Source organism: Equus asinus, chromosome 13 (assembly GCF_041296235.1).
Source record: "Equus asinus isolate D_3611 breed Donkey chromosome 13, EquAss-T2T_v2, whole genome shotgun sequence".
In the NCBI taxonomy this organism is placed as follows: domain Eukaryota; kingdom Metazoa; phylum Chordata; class Mammalia; order Perissodactyla; family Equidae; genus Equus; species Equus asinus.
The window spans coordinates 18,622,750-18,647,240 of NC_091802.1; the positions used below are offsets into that span (position 1 = coordinate 18,622,750).

Genomic DNA, 24,491 nt, shown 5'->3' on the forward strand with positions numbered 1-24,491 from the left:
GGCCCTGTGGTTAGAGCTTTTCTGTAGATAGCTCTAGTAATAATTTAGTAGACATTCTATCTATTTAACACCTAGGGAAACCATGATCGCCACAGAAAATCCACATGGGTCAAAACACTCAGACGGCCACTTTTATTCCTGCTGTTCACTGTGGTTAATTCCAATTATGCATTCAGGAAGTAGGAAAATAACCACAGTGTGAGTCCTAGACAAATTGGGCCCATTATAATATGGCCTTTGACCTTGGGCATTTAGTCAAAATACCATTTATCTATGATACCTATGAGAACTGTGACCAGTAGACCTTGTCTCTGCAATTAAATGCCTGTGTCTCCTATCACTCTGGAATCCTATCATTTCCTTGAAATTAGAAAGCCGACTTCCATGGTAGTATTTCCCACCATTGTCTCCAGCCTACAGATGACAGCTACCAAAGAGCTTTTTAGGGATGCTAGTGCTCCCCTCAATAAAGTATTCCTTAAGGGAATGTCAGCTGAGTTCTCTTTGGAGATATGGTGAACATGCATATGGGCAGGCTCCATGTGAGAAATCAACTTCAGCAACCTTGTAAGCCTTTGGATTTCTTCCTCTATAGTAGTTCAAGAAGGTTCTGGCATTTCAATCTCATTGAATGTAGGCCATATTTGAGTCAAGGTTTCAGCTGACCTACCAAACCAACTGTTGAAATAATTCCCAAATACTCAAAATATAGTGCTAAGTAAATCTTTTCTAAGTATAACAATGTTGATAAATGTGGGCCAATCCAAAGTTATATCCATCCTTCTTAGTCTTAACGTTTTATAATCAATTCCCACATATATTCCCCAGGTTTTTGCTGCTATGAATTAGCAAAAATTGATATTCTCTCTGAGTACCAACAATCACCTCTTGGTACAGATTTGACTAGTCCTTCTGGGGTCTGCTGAGATCTGACTCCAATTTTGGGTCTCAAGGCAGTGAATGTTGACAGGTGTTCCTTGAGGAAAATAGATATCCTTTTGCAAGATAATTGCCCCAAGTGAAGTTATTATAGGGTCTCTAAGGAAAGAAAAGCTAATATTCTCAAACAGGAGAGAAGAGACTGCTTCTGCTGCCAAGGGAGGCTTGGGGAGATTTGTGGCTCAAGTCTCAGCTTCCATCCAAAAACAACCATCCCAAGTCTCAGGCTCTGTCTATTTCCCAAGCAATTTGCTAATTTTACATAAGAGTCTTGGCAATTCTATAAATTCAACTTGCATTTTAATTCTGTCACATTAAATTTTGGGGCTGATTTTTCATCCATATCTGCCATGAAGCTACAAGAAATAGAGACTCATTTAAAGTCATCATGGAAATTTTCCAGTTTTTGACTGCAACTTGAGCTGAGAGCTTAAAGCCATGAGCTTGTCTTTTACTTTCCGTAACCTCTCCAATGCAGGGAAATGAAGGTCATCCACCAACAGCCCTTGTAGTCAGCACTATCACAATCATGGTAAAATGCAGCAGCCACTAGGTCTCTTAAAGCCTTTCCTTCAAAAGGCACTTCACCCCAAGCAACCATAAGTGATCATTCTAAAAACATTTTCATTAAGAAATAATAACTATGCTGAAATTCCTGTCCATGTCAGCTCAGAAGAGGAAAGCAGGGGCACAAGATTCTGTGGGGCAGAAGTTGTAGTTTTAAAAATGAGATCTTGGAGGGCTGGCCCCTTGGCCTAGTGGTTGCTTGGCATGCTCTGCTTCAGCAGCCCAGGTTCGGTTCCGGGGCATGGACCTACACCACTCGTCAGTGGCCATGATATGGCAGTGACCCACATACAAAATAGAGGAAGACTGGCACAGATGTTACCTCAGGGTGAAACTTCCTCAAGCAAAAAAGAGGAAGACTGGCAACAGATATTAGCCCAGGGCAAAAAAAAAAAAAAGAAAAAAAGAAAAAGAAATAATAACTATGCAATAAGGTGTGCAAATTCTAAGTTCATTAAACAAGTGAACAAATCATTTAGTGCAATAATGTTTACCATCTATACATTTTGAAAGCACCACTCAGGTAAAAATACAGAATATTTTCATCATTGCCAGAAGCTCTTCATGGTTTCTCTTAATCAATAATTCCCCCAAAGGTAGTTACTATTCTAATATTTATCACTACAGATTAGTTTGTCTGTTCTTGAAGTTTATATAAATGGAATTATATAGCATATGCCCTTTTGTGTCTTTTTTTGCTCTACATTATATCTACGAATGTAATTCGTGTTTCATTTGACTGTAATTTTATTTTTTTCATTGCTACATAATATTCCACTGTGTGAATATATAAAACTTTATTTAATCATTCTATTCTTGATAGATGTTTGTATTGTTTTTAGTTTTTGACTATTATAAATAATGCTGCTGTGAACATTCTTGTTTTTTTATCAACTTTAATGAAGCAAATTATTATTAATATCTTCTTTTAGATTTGTTAATAGTTGCTTTATGAACTTTGGTGCTCCTGTGTTGGGTGCATAGATATTTATAAGCATTATTTCTTCTTGACGGAGTGTCCCTTTGATCATTATATACTGCCCCTCTTTGTCTCTCCTTATCTGTCTTATCTTGAAGTCTACTTTGTCTGATATGAGCATTGTGACACTTGCTTTCTTTTGTTTGCCATTAGCTTAGAGTATCATCTTCCATCCCTTCACTCTGAGTCTGTGTTTGTCATCGGAGCTGAGATGTGTTTCCTGGAGGCAGCAAATTGTTGGGTCTTGTTCTTTAATCCATCTCACCACTCTGTGTCTTTTTATTGGAGCATTCAATCCATTTACGTTTAGGGTGATTATTGATGTATTAGGGCTTAATGTTGTCATTTTATCACTCATTTTCCGGTTTTCCTGCATTTCCTTTGTTTCTTGTTCTGTGTGTTTTGGTCTACCCATTGAATCATGCAGTTTTTTATGATGTGTTTCTTTGTTTTTTCCTTATTTATTTTTTGTATCTCTGTTCTGCTTTTTTGTTTAGTGGTTACCCTGAGGTTTGTATTTTGAATCTCGTGTATAAGATAGTCTATTATCTGATGGCCTCTTATTTACTCAGTCTAAACCAATTCAGTCCCTTTCCTCCTCCCCTCCTAAGTTTTTTTCTCATATCTTATTCCAACTTGTGTTGTGAGTTTGTGGTTAAAGTGACAAGATTGTATTTGCATTTGGTGTTTTCCCTCCCTTTAGCCTAACGCTATAGCTGAATATTTGATATCCTATTCTGATTCTGTATACCTATTTATCTGCTTACTCTGTGTTTTGTGACCCCTTCTCCCTTTTTTTTCTTTTTTCAGGTATGAGGGCCTTCTTGAGGATTTCTTGTGTGAGGAGGTGTCTCATGGCTATGAAGTTCCTTAGCTTTTGTTTGTCTGGGAAAGATTTAATTTCTCCCTCATATCTGAAGGATATTTTTGCTGAATAGAGTATTCTTGGCTCAAGATTCTTGTCTTTTAAAGATTTTAACATGTCGTTCCATTCTTCTAGCTTGTAAGGTTTCCACAGAGAGATCCACTGAAAGCCTGATAGGGGTTCCTTTGTAGGTTATTTTCTTCTGCCTTGCTGCCCTTCGTATTCTTTCTTTGTCATTCATTTTTGCCAGTTTTACTACTATATGCCTTGTAGTAGGTCTTTTTACATTGAAAAATCTAGGAGATCTGGAAGTCTATTCCACACATATTTCCCTCTCTTTCCCTAGATTTGGGAAGTTCTCTGCTATTATTTCTTTGAACACTCTTTCTGTTCCATTCTCCTTCTCTTCACTTTCTTGAATACCTATAATTCTTATGTTGCATTTCCTAATTGAGTCGGATATTTCTCGGAGACTTTCTTCATTTCTTTTTAGTCTTAGTTCTCTCTCCTCTGTCTGGAGCATTTCAACATGTCTATCTCTGATGATGCTGATATGCTTCTCTATGATGTCCACTTGAGTGTTCAGGGAATCGGTATTTTGTTTTCTCTCTTCCATTGTGTCTTTCATCTTTAATATTTCTGATTGATTCTTCTTTATAGTTTCAATCTATTTTGTGAAGTAGCTCCTGAACTCATTGAATTGTCTTTCTACATTCTCTTTCACCTCTTTGAGTTTTTTGATGATAGCTATTTTGAATTCATGGTCATTTAGCTTACATGTTTCTGTGTCCTCAGGACTGAATTCTGGGTGCTTGTTGTTTTTTGTTCTGGAGATTTGATGTAGTGTCTGATGTTGGAAGATATGGTCTTTCTTATTCTGATATTATTTGGTTGCAGTCATTTCCTATCGCCATTGGGTAGGGGTCGAGAGCCACACAGTCTGAGCCCTCTGCTTTCAGCCAATATCCCAGGTAGTGGAGCAGCATGAGGTGGGTGGGGGGAGGGGCGCTTTCTCCTGCGTGATTCCAGGCTTTCTCAATCAGCTCTCACTATGTGGTCTCCTGGGGTGTTGGCTTGATGAGGTCACCCCCCGAGAAAGCTTTCGTCCTGTTAGAGGGCTTCCCTCTATGCTGCAAGGGCCCTAGGGAGTCCTTGGTGATCCCTGAACGAGCATCCCCTCCCCTGCTCCTTTCCTCACAGATCTTCCTGTGGCTGCGTTCACAGTCTTTAGGGGAGGGAGCAAAGTTTTCTCTTACCCTGTTCCAGCTCCTCCAAGGGGAAGCTCCAGCCTCTCTGCTCTCCATCATGTTGCTGTGTGTCTCTCCAAGGTTTTTGTATTATGTTAGGGTGTCCTCTGTTGGAGTATGGATGTCCCTTTTTGTTGTATATTGGAAGAGAGAGAGTCCCGGGCAAGTTCACTCCCCCATAATGCTGACATCACTCCCAATGAAGCAAAATTTATATCCAATAAAATGCACCAATTTTAAGTGTACAGTCCAATACTTTTTGACAATGTATACACCCAGGTAACCACCTCCACAATGAAGATATAGAACATTTTCATTAAACCGAAAAGTTCCCTTGTGTCCCTTTGCAAGCAGTCCCCTCTACTCATAGCCCAGGAAAACTACCAATGTGCTTTCTATTGCTCTAGACTAGTTTTCCCTTTTCTAGATTTTCATGTAAGTGAAACCATGTAGTATGTATTCTTTTATGTCTTCCTTCTTTCACTTAGCATATTTTTGAGATTCATCAGTGTTATTGTGTGCATCAGTAGTTCATTCTCTTTTATTCCTGAGAAGTATTCCACTGTATGGATATACTGTAATGTGTTTATCCACAAGTTGATGGATATTTGGGTTGTTTTCAGTTCGAGCTGTTATAAATGAGGCTGCTAAGAATATCCATCTACAAGTCTTTGAGTATACATATGTTTCAATTTCTCTAATTTCATTTCATTTGTCCTAGGTAAACATCTAGGAGTAGAATAGCTTGTTGCTTGGTCATTTGGTAAGTGCATGTCTAACTTTTTAAGAAATTGCCGAACTGTTTTCCAAAGTGGTTGTTCCATTCCTAACAGCAATGTATGAGAATTCTAATTGCTCCATATCTTTACCAACACTTATATTATCAGTCTTTTTAATTTTAGCTATTTTAGTGGGTGTAATTTTTATCTCATTGTGGTTTTAATTTGCATTTCTATGATGACTAATGACATTGAACATATTTCCATGTGCTTATTGGACATAGACATATCTTTTTCCTGACATGTCCATGGCACTTTTAATTGGACTGTTTAAGCTGTAGGAATCTTTTATATGTTCTGGATACAAGTCTTTTGTCATTAAATGTTTTGCAAATACTTTCTCCCAGTCTATAGTTGTCCTTTCATTTTCTTAATAATGTCTTTCAAAGAATAGAATTTTTTAATTTGGTGAAGTCCATTTTATCAAATTTCCTGTTAAGGTTCTTGTTTTCTTCTGGAATTCTGTGGTTTTACTTTATACATTTAGGTCTAAAGTCCATTTTCAGCTTATTTTTATGTGTGGTGTGAGGTAAAACTTGAGGTGCAATTTTTCCCCACACAGCTGGTAGTCAGTTTTTCCAGCACCACGTGTTGAAAAGACTAGCCTAGGCACCTCCATTGAAAATCAATTGACCATGTACATGTGGTTATATGTCTGACTCAACTCGGTTCCATTGATCTATTTGTCTATCCTTACACCAATACTATGCTGTCTTGACTTCTGTAAATATTTATTAAATCCTTAAATCAGATAGTGTAAATCCTCCAACTTTGTTCTTTTTCAAAGTTATTTTGGCTATAATGCATCCTTTAAAATTCCATATAAATTTTAAAATTAGTCTTGTCAATTTCTATAAATAAGCTCACTGATATTTGGATTGGAATTGTGTTGAATTTGTAAGTCAATTTGGGAATTAACTAACAATATTGAGTCTTTTGACTCATGAATATGGTCTTTGAGAAAAATGAGAAATGGCTTCTCCATTTATCTAGGTTTTTTACCTCTCTCAGCAATGTTTTATAGTTTTCAGTCTAAAGGTATTCCACATACTTTGTTCAATTTATATCTAAGTATTTCACATGCATGATGTTAATGTAAATGGCATTTTAAAATTTCATCTTCCAATTGTTCACTGCTAGTATTTAGAAATATAATTGATCTTTGTGTATTGACCTTACATCCTGAAGCCTTAACTAAATTCATGTATATGTCCTAGTAAATTCAACTTTTTTAATAGATTCCTTTGGATTTTCTGTGAATAAAGAAAGTTTCCTTTTTTCCCCCATGCTTTATTTCACTGCCTAGTACCCCTAGTACAATGTTAAATAAAAATGGTGAGAGTGGACATCTTTGCCTTGTCCCTAATATAAGGAGGAAATCATTAAATTTTCCACCATTAAGTATAACTGTGGGTTTTTCATAGACGCTCTTTATCAGGTTAAAGAAAATTGATTTCCAGTTTGCTGACAGGTTTTTTAAAAAAGTCATTAATGGGTGTTGAATTTTATCAGATGATCATACAGTTTTTCTTTTTTAGTTTCTTAATGTGGTGAATGCTTTGATTGAATTTTGAATATTAAACAACCTTTCATCCCTGGATTGAGCTCCACTTGATCCTGATATATTACCTTTTTTTATATATTGCTGACCTAATTTGATAAAATTAACTTAAAGATTTTTGTGTCTTGTTCATAGGGGATATTAGTCTATAGGTTTTTTTTCTTGAAATATCTTTGTCTGGTTTTGATATCAGAATAATGCTAGTCGCATAAAATCAGTTGGGAAGTGTTCCCTCTTCTATTTTCTGAAAGACTTTCTGTAGGTTTGGAATTATTTCTTCCTTAAATTTTTGATAGAATTCATCAGTGAGATCATCTGGGCCTAGAATTTTGTTTGTGGAAAGATTTTTAATGGCATTCATTAATTTCTTTATGCATACAAGGGCATCCAGGTTTTCTATTTCCTCTTGAGTCAGACTTGGCAATTTTTCAGGAGATTTGTCCGTTTAATCTAAGTTGCAAATTGATTGGTATAAAGTTGTTCACAATGTTCCCTCATTGTCTTTTTAATGTTTGCAGGCTCTGTAATGATGTCCTCTCCTTCTTTCCTGATGTCAGTAATTTGTGTCTTCTCTTTTTTTCTTTGATCAGACTACCTAGAGGTTTATTAATCTTTTCAAAGAAACAGCTTATGTTTTTATTGATTTTCACTGCTGTATTTTGTTTTCTATTTCATTGATTTCTGCCCATTTCTTTATAATTTCCTTCTTTCTACTTGCTTTTCATTTATTTGGTTTTGCTTTTCTTTTTCCAGCTTTTCGAGATGAGAGTTGAGATTATTGATTTTAGACCTCTATTTTCTTATATAAGCACTCATAGCTATAAATTTCTCTTTAAGCACCACTTTAGCTTCATTCCTCCAATTTTAATATGTTGTATTTTAATTATCACTCAGTTTAAGATATTTCTTAATTTATCCTGTGATTTTTTTTGTCCCATTGGTTATTTGGAAGTGTGTTATTTAATTTCTAAATATTTGAGGATTTTCCAACTATCTTTCTGTTATTGATTTCTAATTCATTTCTGCTGTAGTCAAAGAACATATAGTATGATTTCAATTCTTTTGAATTTATTAGACCTGTTTCATGGTATAGCATATGATCATCTTGGTAATGTTTCAAGTGCAATTGAAAAGTGTGTTTTTCTGCAGTTGTTGGGTGGAATGTTCTACAACACTCCTGGTAAAGTTGGTTGACAGTGTTTTTCAAGTGTTTTATATCCTCACTGATTTTATGTCTACTTGTTCTATCAATTGCTGAGAGAGCAGTGTTTAATTCTCCAACTATAATTGCAGTTCAGTCATTTTTTGCTTCATGTATTTTGAAGCTCTGCTGTAGGTGCACACACACTTAGAATTATTATGTCTTCTTACCAAATTGACCCCTTTATCAATATATCCCTCTTAATTCTTGGTAACATTCCTTGTTCTGAAGGCTCTTTTTAAAGGCTTCTTTGTCTGATCTTAATATAGCCACTCCCACTTCCTCATAGTATTTCCACAATATATCTTTTTTCATAATTTTATTTTTACTTTTAAACTATTTGTGTCTTTATATTGGTTCTTACATTTTTATCCAGGCTGACAATCTGTATCTTTTTAATGGAGTGTTTAGTCTATATTCATTTAATGTAAATCATAATCATCATTATGGTCGGCTTTAAATATACCATCTTGCTACTTGTTTATTGTTCTCACTTGTTGCTATTTTTTTGCTTCTTTTCCTGCCTTCTTTTGATGATATTTTAATATTCCAGTTTATCTCCACAATTGGCTTAATAGCTATACCTCTTTTTTTTCTAGTAATTGCTCTAGGATTTAACATTATGCATCTTTAACTTACCACAGTCTACCTTCAAATAATACTATATACTTCATGCCTAATGTAGGAAACTTACTTCTATTTTCTCCTACTGACCATTTTTGCTATTGTCGTCACACATTTTACTTTTACAAGTTATAAACTTCAAAATATATTTTTATTAGTTTTGTTTCAAAAAGTAAATTATCATTGAAATAATTTTTTAAATGAGAAGTCTTTTATAACTGCCCACATATTTTCTTTCTTTTTCTCTCTGCTTCAGCTTAGATAGTTTCTATTTCTATATCTTCATGTTTACTAATCTTTTCTTCTGCATTGTCTAATCTGATGCTAATCCCAGGTAGTAGTTTTAATTTCACATATTGTTTCTTTTTCATGTCTAGAAGTTCCATTTGGGACATTGGCTGAAACATGAACCTAGTGGATGGCACTGTGGACTCCAGATCCTGATTAACACTTAGAAGATCATTGCTCTTCACTCAACAAAACAAGGCCCCTGATGTATTTTTTTTTCATAGAATCCTCTGACTAAGATCTACTACTCATTTTTTGTGCTATAAATCTAGTTCTAAAAACTTCAATTGAATAAATATCTCAGAGAAGCCTTTCTGCCTTCAGAAGTCTTTAAGGACCACTCTGAACGGTGGATTTTGAGCCTCATTCCAGTTAACCACAAGTTTTGTTACGATTGTTTCTCTAAGCTCACGTAGCTATAGGTAGACAAACATGTGTACCTATGTATATGTACCTACATGAGTTTTGTCGTTGTTTTCTTTACAAAAGTGGGATTATATTATACACATTTCTCCATATTTTACTTATTTCACTCAATAATAATGTTTAAAAATTCCTCTAAGTCAACTGGTATAGATCTATGCAATTTGTATAAAAGTTGCATGATATTGCAAGATGTAGATGTACCATAATTTTTAAAACATCTCCCTACAAATAAGCATTCCATTACTCTCTCTCTGTCTCTCTCTTTTCTTTTTATGTATAAAGAATGCCACAGGAATCATCCTTGTACATGTATGTTCTATTTTCTGGTGATTTATTTCTTTGGGATAAAAATTTCAGGAATGAGATCACGTGGTTGAAGGATGTATGTATTTTTTATTTCAATAGATACATCCAGATTGCTTTACAAAGATACTGTAACTATTAAATTTTCACCAGGAATGTTTGAGAAAATACTTTCCCTCTATCCCTACCAGCAATAGGTATTATCATTTACAAATGTTTTTGCACATCTGTTGAGTATATAGTGATTCCATGAATTGTGTATTCATATCTTTTGCCCATTTTTCTTTGGGGCTTATAAAATATCCCACCATCAAAGAAAGGGGAATTTAGTGCAATGCCAACCATAGCAGTTGTTGACTGTGACCATATGGAGTTCATCCCACTGAGTCATTTGGAAGTTTTGTTTTGGTGTTTGCTGTTCACTCCCATGGTTCTCTTTGTCCCAACCCCAGGTATCTTCCTGGGGGCACTCCCAGAACTTTAACTGCCATATTCTCTGTATACCCACTCTGCTTCACCCACATGTATTTAGGAACACCCCTCACCTTTCCTCTAGCCACAGGAATGGAACTACCCTCAGGCCTATCTCACTAGAGCCCTCTTTCTGTAGCAGCTACCCTTCCTCTTTAGTGCCATGTTGGATTCAGGACTTCTCTATGAAGCTTGCAGTCTCTGAGCTACACCCAAGAAATGAAGCATAAGCCCCGATGCTCTTAATTTCTCTTCAACCTACTTGGAATTTCTGAGAGTGTCTATAATGTTGCCTTCAACCTCCAACTCTGATTGGGGCCCAGGAGTTGGGAACCAGATACTAATTCTTAGGGACCCAGACAACCTCTAAGCCCTAGTCACATCCCCTCCAATCTTCTTCTCCCATCAGCTGGTCATAATTCCCCAGTAATAGAAAAAGTGCTTTGATGTCATATTTTGCATTCTTCCTTGCTCTGATTCTCCATTCTTTCTCAAGAGCCCAGAATTTTCAATTGAAGGTATAGGCTTTTGAACTCTTGTCTCAGCTACTGGTTAAAAATTTTCAGAAACTCAATTAACTTCTTTATTCTAGACTGCATCTATCTAGACTGCATCTATCTAGACTGCACAGAAGGTAGACTGCATCTACCCTCCCTCCAAAATTAGCACATGACTACTGTTTAAATGCTGGGAAGAAAAACAAGAAGTACAAGAAAACCTCAGTTAATTCCTCTAAATATTACCCCACTATGTTTGTTATTGCACATGAGTTGGTATGAAATTAGCGAACAGAGAATAGTTATTCTCCAGGCATTTACCAGGGGGTAAAATCTTGACCCCTAGGTCACCCAATATTTATTATAAGCTTTGTTAAAAGAAGCAATATTCAAGGAAGATTGCCTGAAAGACCCATAGACATTTCAGATTTTGTAAAATATATTCCTGACTTAAGCCAAATTAGCAGGGATCTAAGAACCCAGTCTGCAATACATTGGCTCCTTTAAGAATTGCATTTTCTGAATTGCAGTCATGGGCACTATCATTTGCCTACACTTAAGGTGGTTATAGGAAACTGCCTTAAGAAAGTCGTTGTTTCGTTTATTATAAGAGCACCATAAAGGATGTTCATTTCACCATATAGGGCGCCTTTAATGAACACTTCCAGAAGAAACTCCTGACTATACTTTGAACCCCACATTTCTGTACTTCTTCCACCAGTTTATATTTATCTCATAAACATTGTTGATAGAGTGTTTGGTCATATTTCGCTTTTCACATTCACTGCTAGGAAGCTTTGAGTCAAACTTGTAGATGACTCAGAACAAATATTTAGGTTATTATGATATGCATTTTGGGCTTTGTTCCCAGCTTTATTTAGTACCCTCTCTCTTAGTTTTTTCTTCTTTCACCCTACTTTTAATTTATGTTCCTCTTGCACTTTATCTATTCTTGTAAGCTTCCTTAAACTTTTCTGGAACATGGGGATACAAACAAATAAATATAAAGTTCATAAACAAATATATTTTAGTAAAGTTTACATCTATTTTTTCAAATCCATTTGATATCCTGGCACATTAGTGTCCTCCCAAATGCCATTCTTAGGAATACTTCTTGGTACAAACTTTTCTTGTTTTTAAGAGGCAGCATAATAAAACGTGGCAGGCTTTTTATTCCCAGCAGCTCTTTTCTAGACGAAGCCACCAGCAAAGAGAGTAAACAAAAACAATATTAAGCAACCCATTTTTAAGAATGGGAAAGAGATTTGGAGACAAGTTACATCGTGAAATGCAGTGCCACGCCAGGTACGTTCTGTAGGCTGCTACCAGTCTGTGATGAGAAAGGTACAGAAGTTGAGAATAGCATCTAGAAAATGTTACAGCAATTTGAGAAAGTAATAAATCAGTAATAAAGATAATGTCAGATTTTAATCTGATAATAAAAAATGTGGATTGTATTCCGAAAGTCCTTTTTTCCCCTAGTAATCCATTTTCATTGAGTATCAGTCTACAACAGAGAAATTTAAAACATCACCATCAAGAACAACAACATATAAACTGGTCCTTCACGACAAATAGTTGAAGAAGCACTGCTTTAAGGGTCTTACCCTACCTTTCCATGGTCACAATGCAGGAAGAGCTCAACAAACATCTGCCTCTGCATGTTAGTTTTTATGATCTCCCGGAATTCATCTGCACAGTGGCAAAGGTGCTTAAGGAGTTCCTCAAACATTTCACTTTTAAAGTCTGCAATGTATGAAGAGATATACTGCAGAGAAAAAGAGGATAAATGATTGATTTAAAACCATGCTCTTGGATTTTCCCAAAGATTCAGTCATGTGCACGAAATTATTGGCTGCAATTTTTTTTTCCATATCATCTGCTTGTCGCTTAGATACAGCACTTTCATGTTAGTGCTATTCTATAGGCCGTGCTGCAGAGAGAGATGATCAATACAGTCCCCAACACCATGTACCAGTGAGACTAGATACTTTGGGAGCAATTTCCCTCTAGATCACATCAGTATTATATAGGGCAGACTTTTTACCTCACAGTATGAAGCAGCAGCAGTCATAAAATGTTGCCTGTAAATTAATAGTTCTAAAAATTAAATGCAGTTTTTCTTTTGATGTATGGCCCATAAAACCATGTGTTTTCCAAGACTGGCTACATTTACCTATTGGAGAGTAAGGGATGGGGATTGTGGGTGGGTTTTTTGTCTTCTGATATTGCAATAAGGTATCCTTTGTCTATGATTTATTTTTCTTTTCAAAGTGTAGAGTCTGAAAACATCTACACTCTTGGGTCATTTCTCTTGATCCCTGTTGAATAGATTCCCAGAAGTGGGTTTTCTAGCTTAGAAGGTAAATGCACCTATATTTTTGGTAGGTTCTGACATCGGGCATGTACCCTTTTGTGCTCCCAACACTAATGTATGAGTGGCTATTTCTCCTCAGCCTCACCACCAGTGTGTATTGCCTTCTAGGTTTTGCTGATTTGATAGGTCAAGAACAATACATTCTTGATATACACCTGACTATAATATCTTGTGATAGAGAGAAATGGATCACACACTGGAAGAGTTTCTCAGTGGACTCCTCTTGAAGCATTAGCATCATTCACAAGTCAATGATTTTCTCCTCTGCCACAAGCATAATGATAGCCAAATTTGTACCGGTAGTGAAATTTGTACTGAATGACCCTACTTCTGTAGTCATAAATGATTGGACCAGAGGAAGATACTTAACCTAAACAAAGCTATTCAGAGTCTCTCTGTTGGGAACTGGGAATAAAGACTTGGGAATGGCCAGTTGGCCTCTGAGAGGGGCCGGACCTGGGAAAGTAAACTTAAGAGCTGTTGGGTGGCAAAATTCCTCATGTGAACTGAGGATGCAGAGAAAGTCTGTACATAGAGACAGATGAACTAGGAAGCAGAGAGGAAAGAGTCTTGAAACAGAAAAGAGTCCCCGTTCTAGTCTCTTCCTGAAGCCAGATTATATTCCTTCCCTTGGATTCGGCACATTTCATTTTCAGCTATGATAGCTCAGGTTGGTTTCTGTTTCTTGCAACTAAAGAATAGTAACTAACACAGCTTGTTTAAAATGGAAGATTTTGTTGGCATATTTCATTGACATAATTTTCGAAATGAAGTATACAGTCAATATTTCACTTCCTCATTTATATCATCTAGGCTAATTTAGAATGTACTATGTAAGAGATACATTAGGCTTGAATTCATGCTAATGACTCATAAACCATTATTCAACTGGCTTAGAGATAAAAAGAGGAAAATTTAAAGCAGAGCGAAAGAGCTTTTCTAAATATTTAGTTTCCTTAGCTACCTAAACCACCTAACTGTCATTATTCTTAACGAATCAATGAGCACCGTTAAGTTCTTATCTGTTACCTTGGGAAGCAGAATAGTATAACGGTTAAGAACTCACATTTTGGAGCCTGTCTGGGTTCAAATCCCAGTTCCCATATTTACTAGCCAAGTAACCTTGGGTGAGTCACTGAACTTCCCAGTTTCTTCATTTGTGATATGTATATCGCAGTAGCTATCTCATTGGGTCATGAAGAGAATCCTGTGTACAGAGTATAGGTATTTCATCACATCTATATTCAGAAGGAAAAACCCAATGAGATTAGTGGTTCTCAAAGTATGATACCTTGACCACATCACCCAAGAGCTTGTTAGAAGCTCTGAGAGCATCACCTTAGAGCTTGTTAGAAATGCAAATTTGGGGGCCCTACTCTAGACCTACTGAAACAGAAACTCTGAGGGTGGGACCCAGAATCTATGTTTTAAAAAGTCCTCTGGGTGATTCTTATGCTCACTGAAGTTTGAGAACTGTTGAACTAGATGATCTGAGATAACTGATCCTAATTATTCCAGTATCCTAAGATTCTGTTGTTTGATCCATATCACTTTTTGCTTGAATAGCAGATATTTTTCTAAATTACTGATAAGGTAGAATTATTGAATAATTGACATTTTCTGGCAATATTGTGGTTCAATTCTCTAATGCTGAAAAAATCCCTACTAATTCATGGAAAGAATCATCCTGTTTTATATTAAGATTTTGGGAACTGACCTCAAAGCCATATGAGTTTTCTGGCTGTAAGAATGCTATTAAATCAAGGATTAGTTTTAACTGTTTCTCCAAGAGACACTTCAACATTCTGGATTTATAGCCTATGGGTTTTCCGAGTGGGCATGTTCTGTAAGCATGGGCTATATGACATAGAGACTACCAGTTGCCAACTACAAATCAAATTGCAAATACAACAACTAAATGTTTGCTGATGTCTCTTGTAAAAAGAGAAAAAGTGAAAACACCTGGTAGGGTTTATGTTTTCATATCTTCCCAAGGAATGAATTAATTAATATCCAGAAACCTTGAAATGATTGCTTAGATTAATTTAAGAATACAATTAACTACTAATATCCTTCACAGAGCTGTTAAATATTTGAACCATACTTAATCAAGTTGTCGCTATGTGCTGGATCCTAATGTAATGAATTTTGGGCTTTTCCCTTCTGGCTTGAAAACCAAAATGTTGAGAATGTGGTAAATGTCACATTTAAGAGGTCGATAACTACTGTTAGCTTCTACAGCTCTGGGCCACTGAGATTCACACATTTAACTGTAGACATACTGGAGAGTTGATGAAGTGGGTGATATAAGAGCAATAGAAAGAAAACTATGTTTGGAAACTATCTTTCTTAGGTATTAACGTACAAACTGTATTTGTAAGCCCTGGTAGTAAATAGTTTTTAGGAATGTCTGCAAACAAGGACTAGAGAATATTGAAATACACAGATTATATTTGCTATCTATCCTTGAAGAAGTGGTGTGTTCATATAGCATTTGGGCATAAAATTAGCTTTCTAGTCTCAGACAGGGAACAATGTACACTAATTATACTTTCAACAAAGCAGAAATTATTTTAACTCTTGATTTTTTAAAACTTTGCTTAACAAACTTGATCAAAAGCCTCATTTAATTTCCAATAATAATAAATGTGACAGACTGAAAAACACAGTTTTATCTCTACCGATGAAAGGTAGTTTAGGCAATGTTATGGGCTGAGCTGTTACCCCACCAACCCCCAATTCACATGTTGAAGGACTCAGTACCTCGGAACACAGCTGTACTTTGCGATAGGGTCTTCAAAAATGGTAATTAGGGGCCGGCCCCGTGGTCGAGTGGTTAAGTTCGTGCGCTCTGCTTTAGCGACCCAGGGTTTCCTGGGTTTGGGTCCTGGGTGTGGACACGGCACCGCTCATCAGGCCACGTTGAGGCTGTGTCCCACATAGCAGAGCCAGAAGGACCTACAACTAGAATATACAACTATGTACTGGGGGGCTTTGGGGGAGAAAACGGAAAAGTAAAAAATCTTTAAAACAAAAAAAGGTAATTAAACTAAAATGAGGTCATTAAGGTGGGCCCTAATCTAATATGGCTAGTGTCCATATAAGAAGAGGAAATTTAGACACAGATATGTACAGAGGGAAGACCGTGTGAGACTTGGGGGAAGGGGAAGGCTTGGGAGAAGGGAGAAGATGGCCATTTACAAGCCAAGGAAAGAGATCCTCAGAAGAAACCAACCCTGCTGACACCTTGTCGCAGATTTCTGGCCTACAGAACTGTGAGAAATTAAATTTCTGATATTTAAGTCATCCCATCTATGGTGCTTTATTGGCAGCCCCAGCAAACTAATACAAACAATAAGGAATTGCTGATCAGGCAGTACCTTGATTTATGTGTTTCTTACAGTTGAAGACCATCTAGGAACACACACCAACTTGGAGGTTAGTTTACTACAGGCCCTCCCATTTCCCTGGTTTAAAATTATCTCATTTCCCCCCAAGGTTTCCTCATGTAGTTTCACAGCATATTGCTGCCTCTACCTCCTCCAAAGCCATCATTCTTCCTTATTCTGCCCTTCCCGTCACAGCTCAAAGCACATGAAAAACAAAATCAGCAAAATGAAACAAACGAAAATACAAAATGCAGCTGAGCTAGGGACAAAATAGAAAGCAATTCAGATATATACCATTTTGGGGGAAATGCACACTGTGGACTTAGCAGAATATGTTAAAGGAAAGACACAATCTTTGGGTACAGTTGATGGAGCCTTTCTATTTAAGATTTAAACTTTGAGCCATGTTAGTTTGAAGGCCTCAGACTGTGCAATTGATATAAAACAATCAAGCCTAAGGAAGTGACCATCTCAAAGCAGACCACTATGGAGCAAGAACAGAATGAGTCCCAAAGAAGAGAATCCAGGCGAGGCCTGCCCCTTATTTACCCCTGGTCAAGGGATGTAGCAGTTCCTCGGTATGGCAGAGTCAAAAGTTACTATCTGAATCCCACTGTAGAGTATCTGTAGTTTTTGCATATAATTATTCTAAAACCCATTATATAATTCAGGTGCAGACCTCAGACTGCTTAAAGCCTAGGCCTACTGAAGGATGCTCCTGAGAAACTGACCTTCGCTTTACCCAGTTCCACAGTAAACAGGAGGGTGTTGGGTTGTTTTCACTTGCCCTTGGTGAGCAGATACATGTGTAGTCAGAGGCTCAACAATAATCAGGTGGGAGTTAAGGTCAAAGCAGAGCAAAGTAAAGTCCTCAATCAGGGTGACCAACAGCCTCACTTTGGTACTTTCTCGGTTTTATCACTGAAAGTCCCATGTTCTGGAAAATCTCTTAATCCCAGGCAAACCAGGAAGCTTTGAAACCCTATATCTTGATCCATGCCAATGGTCTAATCCCTGTGGTGAACTTTGGAGAATCTCTGTTTGGAAGCATGCTGTGTTGTATCATGTTTTATATAAAAAACTGTCTCTGTAAGTATCTGTACCCTTTGACATAAAAGATCATCATACCATTGGGACAACCACACATAGAGCACACTATATAAAGAGTTCTTATTCTATGGTATGCAAACACCCATTCTCAAACCTTTTGTTGTATTTAGGTAATCAGAAGGTAAAGAACATCTGAATGTTTGTTATAGATAACTAGGGATGGTGAACACCAATGACAATTTGAGTTGAGACTCTGGTGCCTAGAGTGAGCAGAAATGATAAGCAGGCCACATTCCCCTAGAGAATAGTCCTTTAAAAAGATTCACTCTTGTCTGAGAAAGCTGGTTTAGAGATAAGAAAGTTCCTTTCCCTGATAGTGCATGGAGATGCTCTCTTCTTCAGACAGCATTTTCCCCCACAGAAATAGTCTTATTAAGAACTCCATTTCAGGCACATTGAAATCAAGGACCCCAGCCACTATATAAAATAATGCTTGGATTTGGAAAATGGGTTCCAAGTTCCAAACAACCAATCAACTTACAGAAACTTTTTTGGAGGTGGGCACACAGCCATCTGTGGGACTGGCATTTAAAAAACTATGGGTCCTTTAACAACTCAAGGTAACATTTGCCTTAAGACATACCATGGAAAACTTAGACATGCTTATCTCTCAGACTTCTCTTGAAACAGATTATTAGAAAATTCTTTATCAAAACTAAGGGAATTTGTAGAGCTCAAAAAGTTCAGGAAATTTTAAAAAGAATCCTCCTAAAAAGTTAACTAAAGGAGTGACATCAGCATCATGGCAGAGTGACTTTTCCTGGCAACCTCACACCTCCACGATACAACGAAAAAGACACTCAAACTCCAACAGAGGGCATCCACACAACACAAAAGATGTCTGAGACACCCATGCAGCCATATGTAGGAGGGTGGAGAGGCTGGAGCACCTCTTGGAGGAGGTGGAACAGGGTAAGAGAAAACACTCCCTCCCCAAAAGACTGCCATCTGGGACTGCATGTGACCTCTGAGAGGGACAGAATGGGGGAGGGGACACCCATTTTCAGGAACATCAAATATCCCCAAGGTCCCTCGCAGCCTAAGGAGAAGCCCCCTACAGAGGTGAAAGCTATAGTGGGGGGTGATTTTATCAAGCCAACACCTCAGGAGAGCAGACAGTAAGAGCAGAGCAAGCAAGCCAGCCAGAGCACTCAGAATAAAGCACCCTGCCTGTCCCCCCACCACCCGGCCACTGGCTCCAGTGCCTGGGATCCCAGCAGAATGCAGAGGGCTCAGAATATGCGCCTCTTGACCCCCACCCAGTGGCAATAGGTTGTAACTGCGACCAAATAATACCAGGATGAGAAAGAACAAGCCCACGCCCCATAGCAGTATCAAAAATTATATTAAATCTCCAGACTGGAGAGAAAATGACAAGTACCCAGAAATCAGTACTGAAGACACAGAAATATGTAATCTAAATGACAGAGAATTCAAAATAGCTATCATCAAAAAACTCAATAAGGGACAGGCCCCATGGCTGAGTAGTTAAGTTTGTGTGCTCCACTTTGGTGGCCTAGGGTTTCACCAGTTTGGATCCTGGGCATGGACATAGCACCACTCATCAAGCCATGCTGAGGCAGCATCCCACATGCCACAACTAGAAGGACCCACAACTAAAAATATACAACTGTGTACTGGGAGCATTGGGGAGAAAAAGGAAAAATAAAAGTCTTTTAAAAAAAACTCAATGAGTTAAAAGAGAATGTAGGGAAACAATTCAACAAGTTCAGGAGCTACTTCACAAAAGAGATTGAATCAATCAGAAATATTGGAGATGAAAAATATAATCAACGAGATAAAACAAAATAATTCCCTGAATGCTCGAGTGGACATCACAGAGGAGCGAATCAGCCTTAATCAAGGATAGACATATTGAAATGCTCCAGATAGAGGAGGAGAGAGAACTAAGACTAAAAAGAAATGAAGAAAGTCTCTGAGAAATATCTGACTCAATTAGGAAATGCAACATAAGAATTACAGGTATTCAAGAGGGAGAAGAGAAGGAGAATGGAGCAGAAAGTTTGTTCAAAGAAGTAATAGCAGAGAACTTCCCAAACCTGGGGAAGGAGATGGAAATCTATGTGAAAGAAGTATCAGATCTCCTAAACAGTCAATGTAAAAAGACTTACTGCAAGGCATACAGTAGCAAAACTGGCAAAAGTAAATGACAAAGAAAAAATACTGAGGGCAGCAAGATAGAAGAAAATAACCTAAAAGGAACCCCTATCAGGCTTTCAGCAGATTTCTCTGCAGAAACCTTACAAGCTAGGAGAGACTGGAAAGACAAATTCAAATCTTTGAAAGACAAAAACTTTCAGCCAAGAATACCCTATCCAGCAAAAATATCCTTCAGATATGATGGAGAAATAGAAAGGTTCCCAGATAAGCAAAAGCTAAGGGGGTCCATAGCCACAAGACCCCACTATAAGAAATCCTCAAAAACGCCCTCATATCTGAAAAAGAAAAAGGGAGAAACGGGTTATAAGGCATGGATTAGGGAGATAAATAGGAAGACAAAATCAGACAATTGTAGCTATACATCAGAACAGGTTAGCAAATATTCAAGTATAACATTAAAGATAAAGGGAAGGAAAATACCAAAAACAAAGATAGTCTTGTCATTTTAACCACAAACTCACAATACAAGATGGAATAAGATGAGAAAAACAACTTAGAAGGAGAATAGGAAAGGGATTGAATTGGTTTAGTCTAAGGAAATAAGAGGCAATCAGAAAAGGGACTATCTTATCTATGAGATTTTGAATACAAACCTCATGGTAACCACTAAACTAAAAAAGCAGAACAGAGACACAAACAATAAAAAAGGAGAAAACAAAGAAACAAAACATAAAAAAACTACATAATTCTATTGATAGACTGAAACACACAGGACAAGAAACAAAGGAAGTGCAGGAGAACTGGAAAGCAAGTGAGAAAATGGCAGCATTAAGCCCTCATATATCAATAATCACCCTAAATGTAAATGGATTGAATTCTCCAATAAAAAGACACAGAGTGGTGAGATGGATTAAAGAACAAGATCCAACAATATGCTGCCTCCATGAAACACATCTCAGCTCCAAAGACAGATACAGGCTCAGAGTGAAAGGATGGAAAACAATACTCCAAGCTAATGGCAAACAAAAGAAAGCAGGTGTCACAATACTTATATCAGACAAAATAGACTTCAAGATGAGACAGGTAAAGAGAGACAAAGAGGAACAATATATAATGATCAAAGGGACACTTCACCAAGAAGACATAACACTTATAAATATCTATGTACCCAACACAGGAGCACCAAGTACATAAAGAAACTATTAACAAATCTAAAAAGAGTTATTAACAACAACACAATGATAGTAGGGGACCTCAATACTCCACTCACATCAATGGATAGATCATCTAGACAGAAAATCAACAAGGAAACAGTGGAATTAAATGAAAAGCTAGACTAGTTGGACTTAATAGACATATATAGAACACTCCATGCAAAAACAGCAGAATACACATTCTTCTCAAGTGCTCACAAAACATTTTCAAGGATAGACCATATGTTGGGAAAAAAGGCAAGCCTCAATAAATTTAAGAAGATTGAAATAAGAACAAGCATCTTTTCTGATCACAATGCTATGAAGCTAGAATTAATTACAAGAAAAAAGCTGAGAAAGGGACAAAGATATGGAGATTAAACAACATGCTACTGAACCAGCAATGGATCATTGGAGAAATTAAAGGAGAAATTAAAAAATATCTGGATGCAAGTGAAAATGAAAACATACCATACCAACTCATATGGGATGCAGCAAAAGCGGCCCTAAGAGGGAAATTCATTGCAATACAGGCTCACCTTAACAAACAAGAAAAGTCCCAAATAAGCAATCTCAAACTACATCTAACTGAATTAGAAAAAGAAGAACAAACAAAGCCCAAAGTCAGCAGGAGAAAAATAACAAAAATCAGAGCAGAAATAAATGCAATTGAAACAAAAAAGGCAGTAGAAAGGATCAATGAAACAAAAAGCTGGTTCTTTGAGAAGATAAACAAAATTGACAAACCCTAGCCTGACTTATAAAGAAAAAAGAGAGAAAACTCAGATAAATAAAATTAGAAGTAAAAGAGGATAAATAACAACGGATATCACATAAATACAAAGGATTATAAGAGACTACTATGAAAAGCAGTATGCCAACAAAATGGACAATCTAGAAGAAATGGATAAATTCTTAAGACTCTTAGAACCTCCCGAAGCTAAATCAAGAAGAAATAGATAATCTGAATAGACCAATCACAAGTAAAGAGATTGAAACAGTAATCAAAAGCATCCCAAAAAATAAAAGCCCAGGACCAGACGGCTTCCCTGGAGAATTCTAACAAACTTTCAGAAAGGATTTAATATTTAATACCTATCCTTCTCAAGCTATTCAAAATAATTAGGGAAAACAGAACACTTCCTAACACATTCTACAAGGCCAACATCACTCTGAGACCAAAGCCTGACAAGGACAACACAAAAAAGGAAAACTACAGGTCAACATTGCTGATGAACATAGATGTAAAAATCCTCAGCAAAATATTGGCAACTCAAATACAGCAATACATAAAAAAGATCATGCATCATGATCAAGTGTGATTTATACCAGGGACACAGGGATGGTTCAACATCCGCAAATCAGTGAATGTGATACACCACATTAACAAAATGAGGAATAAAAACCACATGATCATCTCAATAGACACAGAGAAAGCATTTGACAAGATCCAACAGCCATTTATGATAAAAACTCTTAACAAAATGGGGATAGAAGGAAATTACCTCAACATAATAAAGGCCATATATGACAAACCCACAGGCAACATCATACTCAATGGGCAAAAACTGAATGCCATCCCTCTGAGAACAGGAACAAGACAGGGATGCCCGCTATCACCACTCTTATTCAACATAGTACTGGAGATTTTGGCCAGAGCAATTAGGCAAGACAAACGAATAAAAGGAATCCAAACAGGGAGTGAGGAAGTGAAACTCTCGCTGTTTGCAGATGACATGATCTTACATACAGAAAACCTTAAAGAATCCATCAGAAAACTATTAGAAATAATTAACAATTATGGTAAATTTGCAGGGTACAAAATTAGCTTACAAAAATCAGTTGCGTTTCTTTTTTTTTAATTTTTTTAAAAGTTTTTCTTCCTTCTTCTCCCCAAAGCCCCCAGGTACACAGTTGTATATTTTCAGTTGTAGGTCCTTCTAGTTGTGGCAGGTGGGACGCCCCCTCAGCATGGCCCGATGAGCAGTGCCATGTCCATGCCCAGGATCTGAATCAGCGAAACCCCGGGCCGCTGAAGCAGAGCACGTGAACTCAATCACTCAGCCATGGGGCCGACCCCTCAGTTGCATTTCTATACTCTAATAACAAACTTACAGAAAGAGAACTTAAGAATACAATCCCATTCACAATCACAACAAAAAGAAGAAAATATCTAGGAATAAATTTAACCAAGGAGTTGAAGGACTTCTACAATGAAAACTATAAGACATTATTGAAAGAAATAGATGATGACATAAAGAAATGGAAAGAGATTCTTTGCACATGGATCGGAAGAATAAACATAATTAAAATGTCCATACTATCCAAAACAATCTACAGATTCAATGCAATCCCAATATGAATCCCAGTGACATTCTTCATGGAACTAGAACAAAGAATCCTAAAATTCATATGGGGCAACCAAAGACCCCAAATTACTAAAGCAATCCTGAGAAAAAAGAAGAAAGCTGGAGGCATCACAATCCCTGACTTGAAAATGTACTACAAAGCCCTAGCAATCAAAACAGCATGGTACTGGTACAAAAACAGGCACTCAGATGAATGCAACAGAACTGAAAGCCCAGAAATAAAACCACACATCTACGGACAGCTAATCTTTGACAAAGGTGCCAAGAACATACAATGGAGAAAAGACAGTCCCTTCAATAAATGGTGTTGGGAAATCTGGACAACCATTTGCAAAAGAATGAAAGTAGACCATTATCTCACACCATACACAAAAATAAACTCAAAATGGATCAAAGACAGACAAGTCCTGAAACCACAAAACTCCTGCAAGATAATATAGATAGTACACTCTTTGACATTGAACTTAAAAGGATCTTTTTGAATACCATGTCTTCTCAGACAAGGGAAACAAAAGGAAAAATAAACAAGTGGCACTTCATCAGACTAAAGAGCTTCCGCAAGGCAAAAGAAACTAGGATCAAAACACAAAGACGACCCACCAACTGGGAGAAAATATTCGCAAATCACATATCTGACAAGGGGTTAATCTCCATAATATATAAGGAACACACACAACTGAATAACAAAAAAAACAAACAGCCCGATCAAAAAATGGGCAGAGGATATGAACAGACATTTTTCCAAAGGAGATATACAGATGGCCAATAGCACATGAAAAGATGTTCAACATCACTAATCATCAGGGAAATGCAAATCAAAACTACACTAAGATACCACCTAACACCCATTAAAATGGCTATAATCACAAGACTAAACATAAATGTTGGAGACGGTGTGGAGAAAAGGGAACCCTCATACACTACTGGTGGGAATGCAAACTGGTGCAGCTGCTGTGGAAAACAGTATGGAGATTCCTAAAAAAACTAAAAATAGAAATACCACGTGACCCAGCTTTCCCACTACTGAGTATCTACCCAAGCAACTTGAAATCAACAATCCAAAGTAATATATGCACCCCTATGTTCACTGCAGCACTATTCACAGTAGCCAAGACGTGGAAGCAATCCAAGTGCCCATCTACTGATGATTGTATAAAGAAGATACAATGTATAGATATACAACGG

The 24,491-nt window shown here is 37.1% G+C and overlaps 1 protein-coding gene across 2 annotated transcripts in view; it reads right to left on the reverse strand.

The window, feature by feature from the left end:
- EFCAB5 (EF-hand calcium binding domain 5) overlaps positions 1–24,491 on the reverse strand; it is a 135,991-nt gene that overhangs the window by 54,923 nt on the left and 56,577 nt on the right. For both annotated transcript variants that reach the window (XM_014827053.3, XM_070482650.1), the window contains one exon: positions 12,360–12,515. In XM_014827053.3, coding sequence (XP_014682539.3) covers positions 12,360–12,515 — 156 coding nt within the window. The remainder of the gene's footprint in view (positions 1–12,359; positions 12,516–24,491) is intronic.